At 46.3% G+C, this 16613-nt stretch overlaps 1 protein-coding gene across 1 annotated transcript in view; it reads left to right on the plus strand.

Moving 5' to 3' along the window:
- Positions 1-14519, plus strand: part of LOC134601057 (NACHT, LRR and PYD domains-containing protein 14-like) — a 55130-nt gene extending 40611 nt beyond the window's left edge. Inside the window, exons 8-9 of the mRNA XM_063445474.1 lie at positions 6863-7030; positions 13681-14519. Of these exons, the coding sequence (XP_063301544.1) occupies positions 6863-7030; positions 13681-13999 (487 nt within the window). The 3' untranslated portion in view covers positions 14000-14519. The remainder of the gene's footprint in view (positions 1-6862; positions 7031-13680) is intronic.
- Positions 14520-16613: the final 2094 nt, after the last annotated feature.

Genomic DNA, 16613 nt, shown 5'->3' on the forward strand with positions numbered 1-16613 from the left:
AAGCCTGCAGGGACCAGCTATAGATACCAGAACCACTTCATTAAGCTATAGTGTCCCTTTAATGTGAGGTAAATTATAGATTAGTGTCACTAATAATATACTAGATTGCCTACTTACAATTAGATGATGATGATGATGGGCTGCAGTTTGGCTCCACTCTTCTGGTGTAGAACAGGATCTCTTAAGGCTGTTTGCAACTGTGGTCACAAAATTCATTGTTCTGGGAGAATTGGAAGCAGCTCCATTTTTTGGGGCCTCTTACAGAGCTCGAGGTCTGGGCCCCAGTGCCTGACGGTGAGTATGCCCATAAGGCCCACTCATAAGTCCACTTATATGTTCCACCCACCCATGAGTTCGCTCACAGGGAGTGGAGTGTGTAGGGGATGTGTTATGTGTTATTGTAGAGGATCTAATATGTGTGCTTATGGTATGTAGTGTATAGGGATACCAGTTTGTGCAGGTGATGCAGTGTGTTTTTGTGTAGTGGAAGCAGTGTGTATTTGTGTATAAGGGATGTATTATGTGTTTCTGGTTGTGTGTAAGGGATGCATTGTGTGAATCTGTGTTTGTATGCATAAGGGATGCAAGGTGTGTGTGTCTGTATGTGTGTGCATTGAGTGTAAGAGATGCATTGTGTTTCTGTGTGTATGTAAGAAAAACAGTGTGTGTGTTTGCATGTGTGTTTAAGGGTTTGCATTGTATGTTTCTGTGTATGTGTGCAAATGATGCATTGTCTTTGTGTGTAAGGGTTGCATTGTGTGTGTGTGTGTGTGTAATGTATGCAATGTGTGTTTCTCTGTGTGTAAGGGAAGCATGTTGTGTTTCTGTGTATGTATAGGGATGCATTGTGTGTTTCTGTGTATGTATAGGGATGCATTGTGTGTGTGTGTGTGTGTGCGCGTAGTGTGAAAGAGCTCCCTGTCTTGCCCCCTGTCCTATAGAGCTGTCCCTTCTGTCCCTTAGAGCTCTCCCCTGCCCCTTAGTGGTCTCTCCTCTCCCCCACCCTCCCCTAGCGGTCTCTTCTCACACTCACCCACCCTCCCTGTGCTCTTCTCATCCCCCCCCCCTCCACCCTCCCTGTGTTCTTCTCACTCCTCCCTCTGTGTGTTCTCCTCACCCCCCCGTGTTCCTCTTACCCCCCCTCCTCCCTGTGTTCTTCTTACTTCCCACCTTGTTCTTCTTACTCCCCCTTTGTTCTTCTTACCCCTTCTTCTTATTACTCCCCCCTTCTTCTTACCCCCTTCTTCTTACCCCCTCTTCTTCTTCTCACTCCCCCCTTCTTCTTCTTAACCCTCCTACTTCTTCATACTCCCCCTTCTTCTTCTTACCCCCTCTTCTTCTTCTTAACCCCTCTTCTTCTTCTTACCCCATTCTTCTTCTTACCCCCTTCTTCTTCTTACACCCCCTTATTCTTCTTACACCCCCCTTATTCTTCTTACCCCCTTCTTCTTCTTACTCCCCCTCTTGTTCTTACTCTCCCTTCTTCTTCTTACTTCCCCCTCTTCTTCTTACTCCCCCTTCTTCTTCTTACCCCCCTCTTCTTCTTACCCCCCTCTTCTTCTTACTCCCCCTTCTTCTTCTTACTTCCCCCTCTTCTTCTTACTCCCCCTTCTTCTTCTTACCCCCTCTTCTTCTTACCCCCTTCTTCTAATTACTTCCCACTCTTGTTCTTCTTACTCCCCACTCTTTTTCTTACTCCCCCTTCTTCTTACCCCCCTCTTTTACTTATCTCCCTTCCTTCTTACTTCCCCCTTCTTCTTACTCCCCCCTCTTCTAACTCCCCCTCTTCTTACTCCCCCTTCTTCTTCTTACCCCTTCTTTGTCTTACTCTCCACTATTCTTCTTCTTACTCCCCCCTCTTTTTTGTTACTCCCTCCTCTTCTTCTTCTTACTCCCCCTCTTTTTCTTACTCCCCCCTTCTTCTTCTTACCCCCTCTTTTTCTTACTCCCCCCTTCTTCTTCTTACCTCCCTCTTTTTCTTATCTCCCCTCCTTCTTACTCCCCCTCCCCCTCTTCTTACTCCACTCCCCCTCTTCTTCCCCCCTCTTTTTCTTTTCTCCCCTCCTTATTACACTCCCCCCTCCCCTCTTCTTACTCCCCATCTCTTACTCCGCCCCTCCCCTCTTACCCCCCCTCTTATTATCCCCCCTCCCCTCTTCTTACTCCCCCCTCCCCTCTTCTTACTCCCACCTCTTCTTACTCACCCCCTCCCCTCTTCTTACCCCCACTCTTCTTACCCCCCCTCCCCTCTTCTTACTCTCCCCCCTGCCCTCTTTTTACTCCCCCCTCCCCTCTTCTTACTCCCCACCCCTCCCCCCTCCCCTCGTCTTACTCCAACCTCCCCTCTTCTTACTCCCCCTCTTCTTAGTCCCCTCTCCCCTCTTACTCCCCCCTCTTCTTACTCCCCCTCCCCTCTTCTTACCCCCTCCCTTCTTCCTACTCCCCCCTCCCCTCTTCCTACTCCCCCCTCCCCTCTTCTTACTCTCCACCTCCCCCTCTTCTTACTCTCCCCCATCCCCTCTTCTTACTCCCCTCTCCCCTCTTACTCCCCTCTCCCCTCTTACTCCCCCCTCTTCTTACTCCCCTCTCCCCTCTTACTCCCCCTCCCCTCTTCTTACTCCCCTCTCCCCTCTTACTCCCCCCTCTTCTTACTCCCCTCTCCCCTCTTACTCCCCCTCCCATCATCTTACCCCCCTCCCCTCTTCTTACCCCCCTCCCTTCTTCCTACCCCCTCCCCTCTTCCTACTCCCCCCTCCCCTCTTCTTACTCTCCCCCCTCCCCTCTTCTTACTCTCCCCCTCCCCTCTTCTTACTCTCCCCCCTCCCCTCTTCTTACTCCCCCCTCCCCTCTTCTTACTCTCCCCCCTTCCCTCTTCTTACTCTCCCCCCTCCCCTCTTCTTACTCCCCCTTCCCTCTTCTTACTCTCCCCCCTCCCCTCTTCTTACTCTCCCCCTCCCCTCTTCTTACTCCTCCTCCCCTCTTCTTAGTCCTCCCCTTCCCTCTTCTTACTCTCCCCCCTCCCTTCTTCCTACTCCCCCCTCCCCTCTTCCTACTCCCCCTCTCCCCTCTTCTTACTCTCCCACCCCTCCCCTCTTCTTACTCTCCCCCTCCCCTCTTCTTACTTCCCCCCTCCCTTCTTCTTACTCTCCCCCTCCCCTCTTCTTACTCTCCCCCCTCCCCTCTTCTTACTCCCCTCTCCCCTCTCCCCTCTTCTTACTCCCCCTCCCCTCTTCTTACTCTCCCCTCTTCCCTCTTCTTACTCTCCCCCTCCCCTCTTCTTACTCCCCCCTCCCCTCTTCTTACTCCCCCCTTCCCTCTTCTTACTCTCCCCTCTTCCCTCTTCTTACTCTCCCCCTCCCCTTTTGTTACCCCCCTCTTCCCTCTTCTTACTCTCCCCCCTCCCCTCTTCTTACTCTCCCCCTCCCCTCTTCTTACTCTCCCCCCTCCCCTCTTCTTACTCTCCTCTCTCCCCTCTTCTTACTCCCCCCTCCCCTCTTCTTACTCCCCCCTCCCCTCTTCTTACTCTCCCCCCTCCCCTCTTCTTACTCTCCCCCTCCCCTCTTCTTACTCTCCCCCCTCCCCTCTTCTTATTCTCCCCCCTCCCCTCTTCTTACTCTCCCCCTCCCCTCTTCTTACTCCCCTCTCCCCTCTTACTCTCCCCCTCTTCTTACTCCCCTCTCCCCTCTTACTCCCCCCTCTTCTTACTCCCCTCTCCCCTCTTACTCCCCCTCCCCTCTTCTTACTCCCCTCTCCCCTCTTACTCCCCCCTCTTCTTACTCCCCTCTCCCCTCTTACTCCCCCTCCCATCATCTTACCCCCCTCCCCTCTTCTTACCCCCACCCTTCTTCCTACTCCCTCCCCTCTTCCTACTCCCCCCTCCCCTCTTCTTACTCTCTCCCCTCCCCTCTTCTTACTCTCCCCCCTCCCCTCTTCTTACTCTCCCCCCTCCCCTCTTCCTACTCCCCCCTCCCCTCTTCTTACTCTCCCCCTTCCCTCTTCTTACTCTCCCCCCTCCCCTCTTCTTACTCCCCCTTCCCTCTTCTTACTCTCCCCCCTCCCCTCTTCTTACTCTCCCCCTCCCCTCTTCTTACTCCCCCTCCCCTCTTCTTAATCCTCCCCTTCCCTCTTCTTACTCTCCCCCTCCCTTCTTCCTACCCCCCCTCCCCTCTTCATACTCCCCCTCTCCCCTCTTCTTACTCTCCCACCCCTCCCCTCTTCTTACTCTCCCCCTCCCCTCTTCTTACTTCCCCCCTCCCTTCTTCTTACTCTCCCCCTCCCCTCTTCTTACTCTCCCCCCTCCCCTCTTCTTACTCCCCTCTCCCCTCTCCCCTCTTCTTACTCCCCCTCCCCTCTTCTTACTCTCCCCCTTCCCTCTTCTTACTCTCCCCCTCCCCTTTTGTTACTCCCCCCTTCCCTCTTCTTACTCTCCCCCCTCCCATCTTCTTACTCTCCCCCCTCCCCTCTTCTTACTCTCCCCATCCCCTCTTCTTACTCTCCTCTCTCCTCTCTTCTTACTCCCCCCTCCCCTCTTCTTACTCCCCCCTCCCCTCTTCTTACTCTCCCCCCTCCCCTCTTCTTACTCTCCCCCTCCCCTCTTCTTACTCTCCCCCTCCCCTCTTCTTACTCTCCCCCCCTCCCCTCTTCTTACTCTCCCCCTCCCCTCTTCTTACTCTCCCCCTCCCCTCTTCTTACTCTCCCCCTCCCCTCTTCTTACTCCCCCCTCCCCTCTTCTTACTCCCCCCTCCCCTCTTCTTACTCTCCCCCCTCCCCTCTTCTTACTCTCCCCCCTCCCCTCTTCTTACTCTCCCCCCTCCCCTCTTCTTACCCCCCTCTCCCCTCTTCTTACTCCCCCTCCCCTCTTCTTACTCTCCCCCCTCCCCTCTTCTTATTCCCCCCTCCCCTCTTCTTACTCTCCCCCTCCCCTCTTCTTACTCCCCCCTCCCCTCTTCTTACTCTCCCCCCTCCCCTCTTCTTACTCTCCCCCCTCCCCTCTTCTTACTCTCCCCCTCCCCTCTTCTTACTCCCCCCTCCCCTCTTCTTACTCCCCCCTCCCCTCTTCTTACTCTCCCCCCTCCCCTCTTCTTACTCTCCCCCTCCCCTCTTCTTACTCTCCCCCCTCCCCTCTTCTTACTCTCCCCCCTCCCCTCTTCTTACTCTCCCCCCTCCCCTCTTCTTACTCTCCCCCCTCCCCTCTTCTTACCCCCCTCTCCCCTCTTCTTACTCCCCCCTCCCCTCTTCTTACTCTCCCCCCTCCCCTCTTCTTATTCCCCCCTCCCCTCTTCTTACTCCCCCTCTCTTCTTCTTACCCCCTCCCCTGTAGCGTGGCCGAGCTGCTCTCCAGTCCGCGGTGCCCGGCCGGAGTGATGGAAAGGTGCACGCTCAGTGTGCACTTCCTGTCAGTCCGGCCGGTTAAAGGAAACAGAAACTCCGCGCGGAACAGGAGCTTCTGTTTCCTGTAACCGGCCGGACTGAAAGGAAGGTGCACACTGAGCGTGCACCTTCCCATCACTCCGGCCGGGCACCGCGGACCAGAGAGCAGCTCGGCCACGCAACAGGGGAGGGGAGAATCTGTTCTGCAGCCGCCTGAGCGCTCTTTACAGAGCGCTCAGGCGGCTGCAGCATTTAAAGGGCTGGCCCACCGCGGTCGCTCTTAATGGGATTTAGGGCGGCCTGGGGGCAATTGCCTTCCTGCCCCCCGGCCCAGCTCACCCCTGCTGGGATATTGTACCTGGAGACTGACAGATTTAGGCATGTCCGTTTCTCCTTGTTGCAGCTCCTCTCCAACCCCAAGAGATCATTACTACTAATGATCACAGGGGAGCTGCAGTGAGAGAAGTAATGGGAGACAAGGCCAAAGTGCTTAAGTTGCAGTGCTGCACCCTAACAACTTTTCATTGAAAAACATTGAAACCAATACTTCTATTTGAGAACCCGTCACTTCTATCTGGAGTTAGCACTCAAGGTGAATTTGGAAGAATATCCTCCCAGCTGTCTGTTTGAAGTCAGGAGGATGCACCCAAGGAGCTTTATAAAAAAGTACTAATTTCTCTTAAATTTGGCACTTTTCTAAAGTGGGAAAGAAGGGACAACGTGATAACCCTTAAAGCACTTGATATACAGTATGACTAATGTTACATTCATTTCTATCATGATCTACATGTATGTCTTAATAAATTATTCTAAGCTAAATCTGAGCTCAAATAGATATTTAGTTAAGTTAATGGTCTCTTCTTTTCTAAGCTATTTCTGTTTCCTTCATTAACTCTGAGATTTTAACCCCACTATGTCTCTGTGTATTATACCTTTGTTTTTTAATACTGGTGTTGAGTTCAATAGGGGGTGTCTGCAAGGTCATACTCTATAATTCATACGACCGTGTTCCCTGATGCTTTGCCAACATTATGGCTGTAAGAGCATTATGGTAGATGTAGTCCACAACATCAGCAGTGATTAAGGTTCCTTACCGATGGGCATCCCAGCTTATTTGCTCCATCAAACAAGCAATTAATTCCAAGGGGCATTTATAAACTATATATATAATTTGGCATTTATTTTTTATTAATTTAATAATAGTCCTTTGTTGCTATAATTATCCTCAACAGTAAGACCATTTTGAAATAACTTTCACAGAATTACATGAGGGATATTTATTACATATTTAGACAAGATAAGAAGATATCGATAGTAAAGGCAGACATCTATATTAATAAGTTTACAACTTGGATTTCTTGTATGTAATTAATAGTTATAGTAATAAGTTATGTTTTCCCTTTTTTTCCCTACCACCTTAATTTTTAAGTTGTTTTTAAGGGAGTTAATGATAACATTTACTATTGCTCACTTTTTATTTTCTACTCTTTAGCCTGGCAGTCAATAAACTGGGACCATCAGGTGTTAATAACCTCTGGGAAGCACTTAAAACAAACACGTCAGTGGAGAAATTAAATGTATGTGACAATGAATTACAAGATAAAGGAACAGAAAACATGGTGTCCAGTTTATGTGCAAACAAAACACTGAAAAAACTCATGTGAGTATTTTACCTTCTTCCAAACGTTTGATAGAAAGGCAAAGTGTGAGATTGCAGCACATCCCTGTGTTGTATCAATTATGATTATTGCAGAGTCCTTTGCTAGGTAGTGTAAATAATTGCACTGCTACTGAATCCAGTAATGCTTGAAAGTTAGTTTAAAGATCTATGCAATTTACTATTAGGGCTGGCAGATTGGTGTCCAGACAGGGCTGGACTGGAGATACAAAGCAGCCCTGGAAAAAAAACATGTATGCAAGCCCTTTGTATGCAAGTCATACAAACTTAGTACATACAAGCTCTGACACAAACAGAAGCTAACTACAGACAAGCTCACTGACACACACATGCTTCCTACAGAAAAGCTCACTGACACACACATGCTCACTACATACAAGCTCACTGACACGTACAAGCTCACTTACACACACATGCTAACTGACACACACATGCTCACTAAAGAATATCTCACCAACACACACATGCTTTCTACAATAAAGCTCGACACACACATGCTCACTACCGACAAGCTCACTGTCACACAACATGCTCACTGACACACCCAAGCTCACTTACAGACATACAGACAAGCTCACTGACACACACATACAAGCTCACAAACTAGCAAGGCATACACACACACACACACAAAGTCACTGTCATGGGATGAAGCCTACCTGGCACTGAATGCTGTAGAAGCCATATTCTGGCTTTTTTCTGCAGGTAAGATCATCAGCTTGAGAGCAGGGCGGAGCTTGTGTGCGGGAGGCAGTGCTTGAATGTGGAGGTGTAGCATAAGAGGCCTGAATTGTTGGAACATGTGAAGGGAAACTTACAGTGCTCCCTTCCAGTCGCCGGAGGCTCCCTCTTGTGACAGACTGTCACAGTCCGAGGGGAAAATCATTTAAAGGGTATTCAAACGAATGATTAGGGCTGCAGCCAGGAATGTTTTAGCCGCGAGGCAAACAAGGCATTTGCCTTGGGCGGCATTTTCCAGGGGGTGGCAAAATAAGCCGCCCCCAAAAGCCCAGGGCATATGCCTTGTTAGCCTTGCGGCTAACTGATAAGCCGGTCGGGCGGGCGGCGGCGCTAGTGAGGCAGCACTTCCTCTGAGCTGTCTGCTCAGCTCCCTCACGCACCGCAGAGTGAGGCTGGGAGCCGGAATATGACGTCATATTCCGGCTCCCAGCCTCACTTTGCGGCACGCGAGGAGCTGAGCAGACAGCTCAGAGGAAGTGCTCCCTTGCCAGCGCCGCCAGCCCAGCAGGCAGCCAGCCTGCCCGCCCAGCAGCCCCACTAGAACCCCCAGAGAGAAAGAGAACCCCCCCAGCATTCCCAAAGGTAAGGAGGCTGGGGGGGTTAAATAAAAAAAATGTGTTAATATGAATGAGTGTGTGTGTATGTCTGTTAGTGTGTGTGTGTGTGTGTGTCTGTTAGTGTGTATATCTGTTAGTGTGTGTCTGTGTGTGTGTTTGTGTGTCTGTTAGTGAGTGTGTGTCTGTGAGTGAGTGTGTGTCTGTTAGTGTGTGTCTGTTAGTGAGTGAGTGTGTGTCTGTTAGTGTGTGTCTGTTAGTGAGTGTTTCTGTTAGTGAGTGTGAGTGTGTCTGTGAGCGAGTGTGTGTTTCTGTTAGCTAGTGTATGCATACTTGTCAGTGAATGTATGTGTGTGTGTATTTAGAAGGCCGGGCAGGGGGAAGGGTTGGGTGGGGGTGGCGCGTGTAACTAAGCTGAGCCAAGCCTAGTAAGGACAACTTAAACCTGCACTGTCACCCGTTTTTATGAAATCCTCATTTTGACTGTGTTGGAATTCTACTGAAATTTAAACCTAGTCAAGAGATATACTGAGACAAAGTGAGGACTCCTTTGTCTCTGTATTTCTCCTCCGCTTGACTTTCTTTGCCTCAATATGGAGTCTAAGAGTCCATTCCAACAGCTGTCACCAGTGATGACTGCAGGGAATTGGCTGTGCCTATAGAGGATCTTGCTCTCGCGGGATCTCCCATGGACCTCAATGCTTTACTTTCGCGCATGCACGCTTAGGTGCCAGGAGTTGAAAAGGAGCAAAGCGACAAGATGGGGGCACCCGTGAGGGACAGGTTTAGATAAGTAATCTCTCTTATCTCTTATCCCCGACCAACAGTGGCAATGTTATGGTTTGTGGACTTTGCAAATTTGTCAAAGTCCCTTGGCGGTAGCAGTGCCGCTTTAAGGGAAATAGCAGCTGCAAGCCTGTAAACAGAAATACAGTGCCACTATTTGCAGGTATAATTGATCTAAAAAAATAAAAAAACACCATGTTAAGGTCTGTGAGACTTTAGCATGTAGTGAGTAGACTTATGCACAAATGGAAGATTCGGTTTGTCTGATTTTTTTTGTACGAATAAAACAAATCGATTTGTGACAAAACAAATTTTGTTAATGCTTTGGTTTGGTTCATCTGAATTTTGTTTGCAAATGAAATCTGGACAAACTAATTTAATTTTTAAAGGCCCGCTAAATAGGGTTACCACACATCACGTCTACCTTACATACCTGTCTCTTGCTCTCTCATAAAGGGCAGCACTCCACTCTCTCCTCCAGCTCTGCTTCACTCCAACCTTATTTGATTGCTATTTCCTGTCCTAATGTGTTTTATATCCCATTTCCTATAGACTGTACGCTCGTTTGAGCAGGGTCCTTTTCAACCTATTGTTCCTGTAAGTTTTCTTGCTTGTAATTGTCCTATTTATAGTTAAATCCCCCCCCCCCCCCCCCCCATAATATTGTAAAGTGCTATGGAATCTGCTGGCCCTATATAAATGGCAATAATAATATTTAATAATAATACATAGTGATGGGCAGCACGTGAAAAAGGTTGCCCTGTAGTATGTAGCACTCAAAAGAAAGTGTATAAGTTTAAGTAACTAGGCAATGAAGAATCCTGCAGAATATGCATTATACATACTACAGGGCAACTCTTTTCATGTGTTTTCATAAATATGACAACATTATATGTGTCTGAGATCCTTGTTTGTAGTTAGCACGGTCCTCTAAGGACCCATGGGGCCCCGGTGTGAAAATTAATCCGTGGGCCCCCCCCCCCCCCCCGCGCTTACTCTGCACGGGCCGGGCCGCAACACATGGCGGCAGGCACCTGGTCACAGTGTTGCGACCCCTGTGACCGCGGTATGTACGCCAGTGCCTGAAGATGCACAAACACTTAAAGGACCACTACAGACACCCAGATCACATCAGCTCAATGAAGTGGTCTGGGTGCAAGGTCCCTCTAGTTTTAACCCAGCAGCTGAAAACATAGTAGTTCCAGAGAAACTGCTATGTTTACATATGGGTTAATCCAGCCTCTAGTGGCTGTCTCACTGACAGCCGCTAGAGGCGCTTCCGCAATTCTCACTGTGAAAATGACAGTGAGAAGACGCTGGATGTCTATAGGAAAGCATTGAGTAATGCTTTCCTATGGGCGGTTTGAATGTGCGCGCGGCTCTTGACGCGCATGTGCATTCGGAGCTGAGAGGCGGAACGGGGCGGAGGGATCCCCAGCGCCGGAGAAAGGTACGTGCTGAAGGGGTTTTAAACATACACTCTCACGAACAGACACATACACACTAGCTAACAGACACACACATTTACTGACAGAGACACAGTCAGCGACGTACATACATACTCACTGACAGACAGACACACATACACACTCACATACAAAACATATACTCTCACTGACAAACACACACTCACTAACAGACATCAAACAGACTCACTAACAGACACACACAAACACACTCAGTAACAGACACACACAGTAACACACTCACTGACACACACACACACTCACTGACACACAAACTAACACACACTGACACTCACTAGCAGATACACACTCAATAACAGACACAGACAAACTAACATTCACTGACACTCACTAGCAGACACACACTCTAACACTAACACACACACACACACTCTAACACTAACACACACACACATACACTCTAACACTAACACACTTACATACACTCTAACATTAACACACATACACAAACACTTTTTTTTTAAAAAAAAAATGTAATCCCCCAGCCTCCTTACCTTTGTGAGAGCTGAGGGGGATTCCCTGGGGTCCAGTGGTGCTGCTAGGCGGCCGGTTCTGTGCGCGCGAGGGAGCACTCTCCCCTGAGTGTTGTCTCTGCTCTGATGTCATATTCCGGCTCCGGTATCAGTGCGGTGCGCGCGAGGGAGCTGGGCAGAGAGCGCTTAGGGGAGAGTACTCCCTTGCGTGCCGCAGAACCGGCCGCATGGTGACACCAGGGCCAGTCTCGGGGGGGCCCTGAGGTGGTCAGCTCCTGGGCCAACCAGAAGAAAAGGCTGGCCACACTGGCATGCATACCGGGTCACAGGGCGGCCGGGCCCCCTGGTGGGCCGGGCCTAGTCGCAGCCGCGACCCCTGCTACCCCGGTATGTACGCCACTGTTCTAGGGTAAGCAACATGCACAGTCCTTTGGTTTTCACATAATCCAGGCACTTTATTGGTAAATCCACACAGATGACAGCAACACAACTTGTTAAATAGCAACACTCTGCAATCCAGCGCTCAGTCACCTTGAATCTTGACTCTCTCACAGGAGAGAACAGAGTCTCTCCTACCTACTTCCAGGGAGGAAGCCAGCAAACCCCCTTTACCTGCCTAGTAGGTAGGGGTTTATTCCCACTGCTGCAGCTGATTACCTGCAGCTGAGCAGTGGGTTGAGGCCAGTCCAAATCCCATGGTCTGGCTGGAATGGTCTTGACATTTTAACTCTTCAATGTAACACATGGAATTTTGTAGAAACAGCAATATTTGCAATGAAGGAATAAATACACCTCTAGTGGCTGCCTTTCTTACAGCCAATAGAAGCACTTCCACCTTCAGAACCTAGGCAGACATGGCTCTTTAATAAAATGCTGCTGTAGGATTTGATTGGAGGAGTGCTGTGTTTTTGAACGCATGTGTATCTTGCCCCGGTGTTTCTCTATGATAAGCATTGGATTGGACAATATTGAAGAAGAATCAACAGGCATGCTTACAAAGGTTGAGGTGGAGCGGCGGCTGCAGCAGACATGTATTGGTACTGGAAACAAGATAGGTAAAATAAATGAAACTTCAATTTGACATCAGCAATAAGAGGTGGACAGAGGTCAGAACAACAGAAGGGAACTTAAAGAGACAATATAGGCACTAAAACAACATTAACTTAATGAAGCAGTTTTAGTGTATAGATCATGCCCCTGCAGTCTCACTGCTCAATTCTCTGTCATTTAGGAGTTAAATAACTTTGTTTATACAGCCCTAGTTACACTTCCCTGCATTTGACTTACATAGCCTTCCTAAACACTTCTTTTAAAGAGAGATCTAATGTTTAAACTGGCTTTATTGCACAGTTTGTTTAATTTAAAACATCTTCTGCTTTGTTAATAACCTTCTATATCCTCCAGGAACCTCCGGTTTGTGATTAAAGTTCAGTTTACAGAGCAGGAGATAGAAACTTCTAAAGCAAGTTTACATTTGATTGAAAATGAAACATTTTTTTTCATGCAGGCTGTGTCAGTCACAGCCAGGGGAGTTGTGGATAGATTTGCAGAAACAGATACAAAACTGATTTATCTTCTAAATGGCAGAGAACTGAACATTGCTACTGCAGGGGTTTGCTCTTTTATACCAAAACTACTTCATTAAGCTACAGTTGTTTTGTTGTCAATAGTGGCCCTTTAAAGTCCTGACAAAAGGAATCTTACTTTTGGCACTATAGGTTCTCTTTATTCTCTCTCACCCATCGAACGTGGGTTTATAAACGGAAGCAGCAAGGAGCAGAGCTCCCCATTCTTCCAATTCCCTGCCCCCCGTACCCCCTAACCCAATACAGTGGGTGAGTGGTTAAAATTGAAATGTTTGCATGGCTAGTTTCTGAGACATGCAGTTTGGCATAAGAAGTTCACGTCTTATGTCAAAACGCATATCTCAGAAGCTAACAATGCAAATATTTTAATTTTAACCTCCCACCTGTGGCCTCAGGTGAGAGGGAATGGAAGGATGTAAACCCCCAAATCCCAGAGGCCACAGGATTGGTGAAGGGAAGCAGCTGGAATCATTGCTCCTGCCATTTCTAAATTAAATATACTAACTACAAGGAGGAAGCCAGTAGCTCCCTCCTTTCAATTAGATAAATTATAAATGATTGATTGATTGAATGAATGAATGAATTGCATGGACAAATTTTCATCCAACAAGTAGTTAGCTTTTTATTTATTCTGTTACAAATACAACTCGCTTATTTGCGATTTGCCCGAAATTCATATGAATTAACTTTCATCTGAAAACGAATGCACTAATGTACGAAGTCTAGTAGTTAGAGAGAGACAATCAATTTTATCACACTCAAAAAGCAGATTGTCTCTTTCTAAAAAGAAATAACAAAAAACTAAATAAATAGGTTCTCACAAGACTGCCCTCCAAAATAGGAGAGTGGTGTCATCTCTTTCTCTGTACTATAGGCTCTGGGATAGAAAACATTATGTATATAATAGGGCTTATGAAATGTACTTGAGATCTACAAGACACACATCCATCTAATATATAAAAAATTCCGTACTACTTTTGTTTCTCATTGTCCTTTCTGTTTCAGACTGTGCATGAACAACTTTAATAGTATTGGAATGAAAAACATTAAGGAATTAATGCAGAAGAGAAGCGATCTTAAGGTTGTGATTAGAATAACTGAAGATGACGAATTCTTTAAGTATGTGAAAGGCCAAGTTGACAGTTTAAAATCTGATGGCTGGAAAAAATATCAAAAGTATTGGGTTCATCACCTTCTCAAAATTGTGCAGCAAGATCTCCGTCATGTGGATCACAGTAAAGATGTGACTTTATTAAAACGCTCAATCAGAGATATTATTCAGTCAATGAAACATGCAGAACAGAAGCAAGTCTGTATGTCATAGACATTTTGGGTATTTGATAACACAATGAATTATCTATTTAACTACTTACCTAATATGGATGTGAAGCAGAGTATATTCCTAATGTGTTCCCTCTGAGCGTCAAGGTTCCAATAACATGTTTTGATTTATGTATTGGATAATTAAGTCTGCATGAGGAAAATCCTGAATGATATTTCCATGCACACTAAAGGGCAGTGGTGGCTAGACCACAGAGAAGTTAACTCTACTGCATTGAAATCCAAAAACCATCATTCAATCTATACGTTGATATATCCATGTCCCCAGATTGGCAGTCTCAACAATTGAAATAGTTAGAGATTATTATTTATTAATAGTGGCTAAAAGAAAAAAAATAAATAAATAGCTTTGGTGAGGAAATCTCAAGTTCAATATTTACTAAATATTCCATAGATAGGAATCTAGATAGGAATTCATAATTAAATGTTAAAATGTAACTCAGGCCTATCTATTCACCAAAATCCTAATTTGATATAACATTAGACAAATGTGATTAGTATATAGCTACAAGATATTATTTAAATGGGACATAATATGTGATTTAATTTTACACCCTTGATTTTATTATTTATATTATTTATTAATAGGTGGATGGCCTTTATAAATATTATTATAGTGTATTTGACTTTCTAACTGCTGTAAAAATTGGCTCTTGTATGTAATTTGTAAGTATTTGTTGAAATTGGCGATTTTACCTCTTCCCTTTCTGCTTTTCTTTTTTTATGTTCACTAATTGTCCTTTGAGTTTTTTTTCTGCATTTATATGTTCTTTTTTATGTTATGTGTAATTAGTAATAAAAACGTAATCAAACACTCAAAGCACCATAACCACCACATCAAGCTATAGTGGTTATGGTGTCAGGAGTACCATGGCGCCTCTCCATTGTAAAGAGTCAAATCTTTTTGAACAGTTTCACTGCTTACCTGATATCAGCTAGGCTCCACTCTTATCTCCACTACAACCTCCCAAGAGCCAGAAGTTCCTCAGCAGATGTTTCTGTAAGCTCTCTTGGACTAAGCACTCCAATCAACTGACACTCACAGCGAATGAGCTAACCCCTGCATTGGAGTGGACGTTCCTGCTTGAGACAGGGGAAGCTGGTCTCTTGGACCCAGATAAGACAACAAATGATTTGACACCTTACAAAAAAGAGAAGTGTAAAAGAATAGGTTTAATCCATGTACAGCTATGATAAGCAATACAGGGAGTGCAGAATTATTAGGCAAGTTGTATTTTTGAGGATTAATTTTATTATTGAACAACAACCATGTTCTCAATGAACCCAAAAAACTCATTAATATCAAAGCTGAATATTTTTGGAAGTAGTTTTTAGTTTGTTTTTAGTTATAGCTATTTTAGGGGGATATCTGTGTGTGCAGGTGACTATTACTGTGCATAATTATTAGGCAACTTAACAAAAAACAAATATATACCCATTTCAATTATTTATTTTTACCAGTGAAACCAATATAACATCTCAACATTCACAAATATACATTTCTGACATTCAAAAACAAAACAAAAACAAATCAGTGACCAATATAGCCACCTTTCTTTGCAAGGACACTCAAAAGCCTGCCATCCATGGATTCTGTCAGTGTTTTGATCTGTTCACCATCAACATTGCGTGCAGCAGCACCCACAGCCTCCCAGACACTGTTCAGAGAGGTGTACTGTTTTCCCTCCTTGTAAATCTCACATTTGATGATGGACCACAGGTTCTCAATGGGGTTCAGATCAGGTGAACAAGGAGGCCATGTCATTAGATTTTCTTCTTTTATACCCTTTCTTGCCAGCCACGCTGTGGAGTACTTGGACGCGTGTGATGGAGCATTGTCCTGCATGAAAATCATGTTTTTCTTGAAGGATGCAGACTTCTTCCTGTACCACTGCTTGAAGAAGGTGTCTTCCAGAAACTGGCAGTAGGACTGGGAGTTGAGCTTGACTCCATCCTCAACCCGAAAAGGCCCCACAAGCTCATCTTTGATGATACCAGCCCAAAACAGTACTCCACCTCCACCTTGCTGGCGTCTGAGTCGGACTGGAGCTCTCTGCCCTTTACCAATCCATCCATCTGGCCCATCAAGACTCACTCTCATTTCATCAGTCCATAAAACCAAAAAATCAGTCTTGAGATATTTCTTGGCCCAGTCTTGAAGTTTCAGCTTGTGTGTCTTGTTCAGTGGTGGTCGTCTTTCAGCCTTTCTTACCTTGGCCATGTCTCTGAGTATTGCACACCTTGTGCTTTTGGGCACTCCAGTGATGTTGCAGCTCTGAAATATGGCCAAACTGGTGGCAAGTGGCATCTTGGCAGCTGCACGCTTGACTTTTCTCAGTTCATGGGCAGTTATTTTGCGCCTTGGTTTCTCCACACGCTTCTTGCGACCCTGTTGACTATTTTGAATGAAACGCTTGATTGTTCGATGATCACGCTTCAGAAGCTTTGCAATTTTAAGAGTGCTGCATCCCTCTGCAAGATATCTCACTATTTTTGACTTTTCTGAGCCTGTCAAGTCCTTCTTTTGACCCATTTTGCCAAAGGAAAGGAAGTTGCCTAATAATTATGCACACCTGATATAGGGTGTTGATGTCATT

This window comes from Pelobates fuscus, chromosome 3, assembly GCF_036172605.1.
Source record: "Pelobates fuscus isolate aPelFus1 chromosome 3, aPelFus1.pri, whole genome shotgun sequence".
Taxonomy (NCBI): Eukaryota; Metazoa; Chordata; class Amphibia; order Anura; family Pelobatidae; genus Pelobates; species Pelobates fuscus.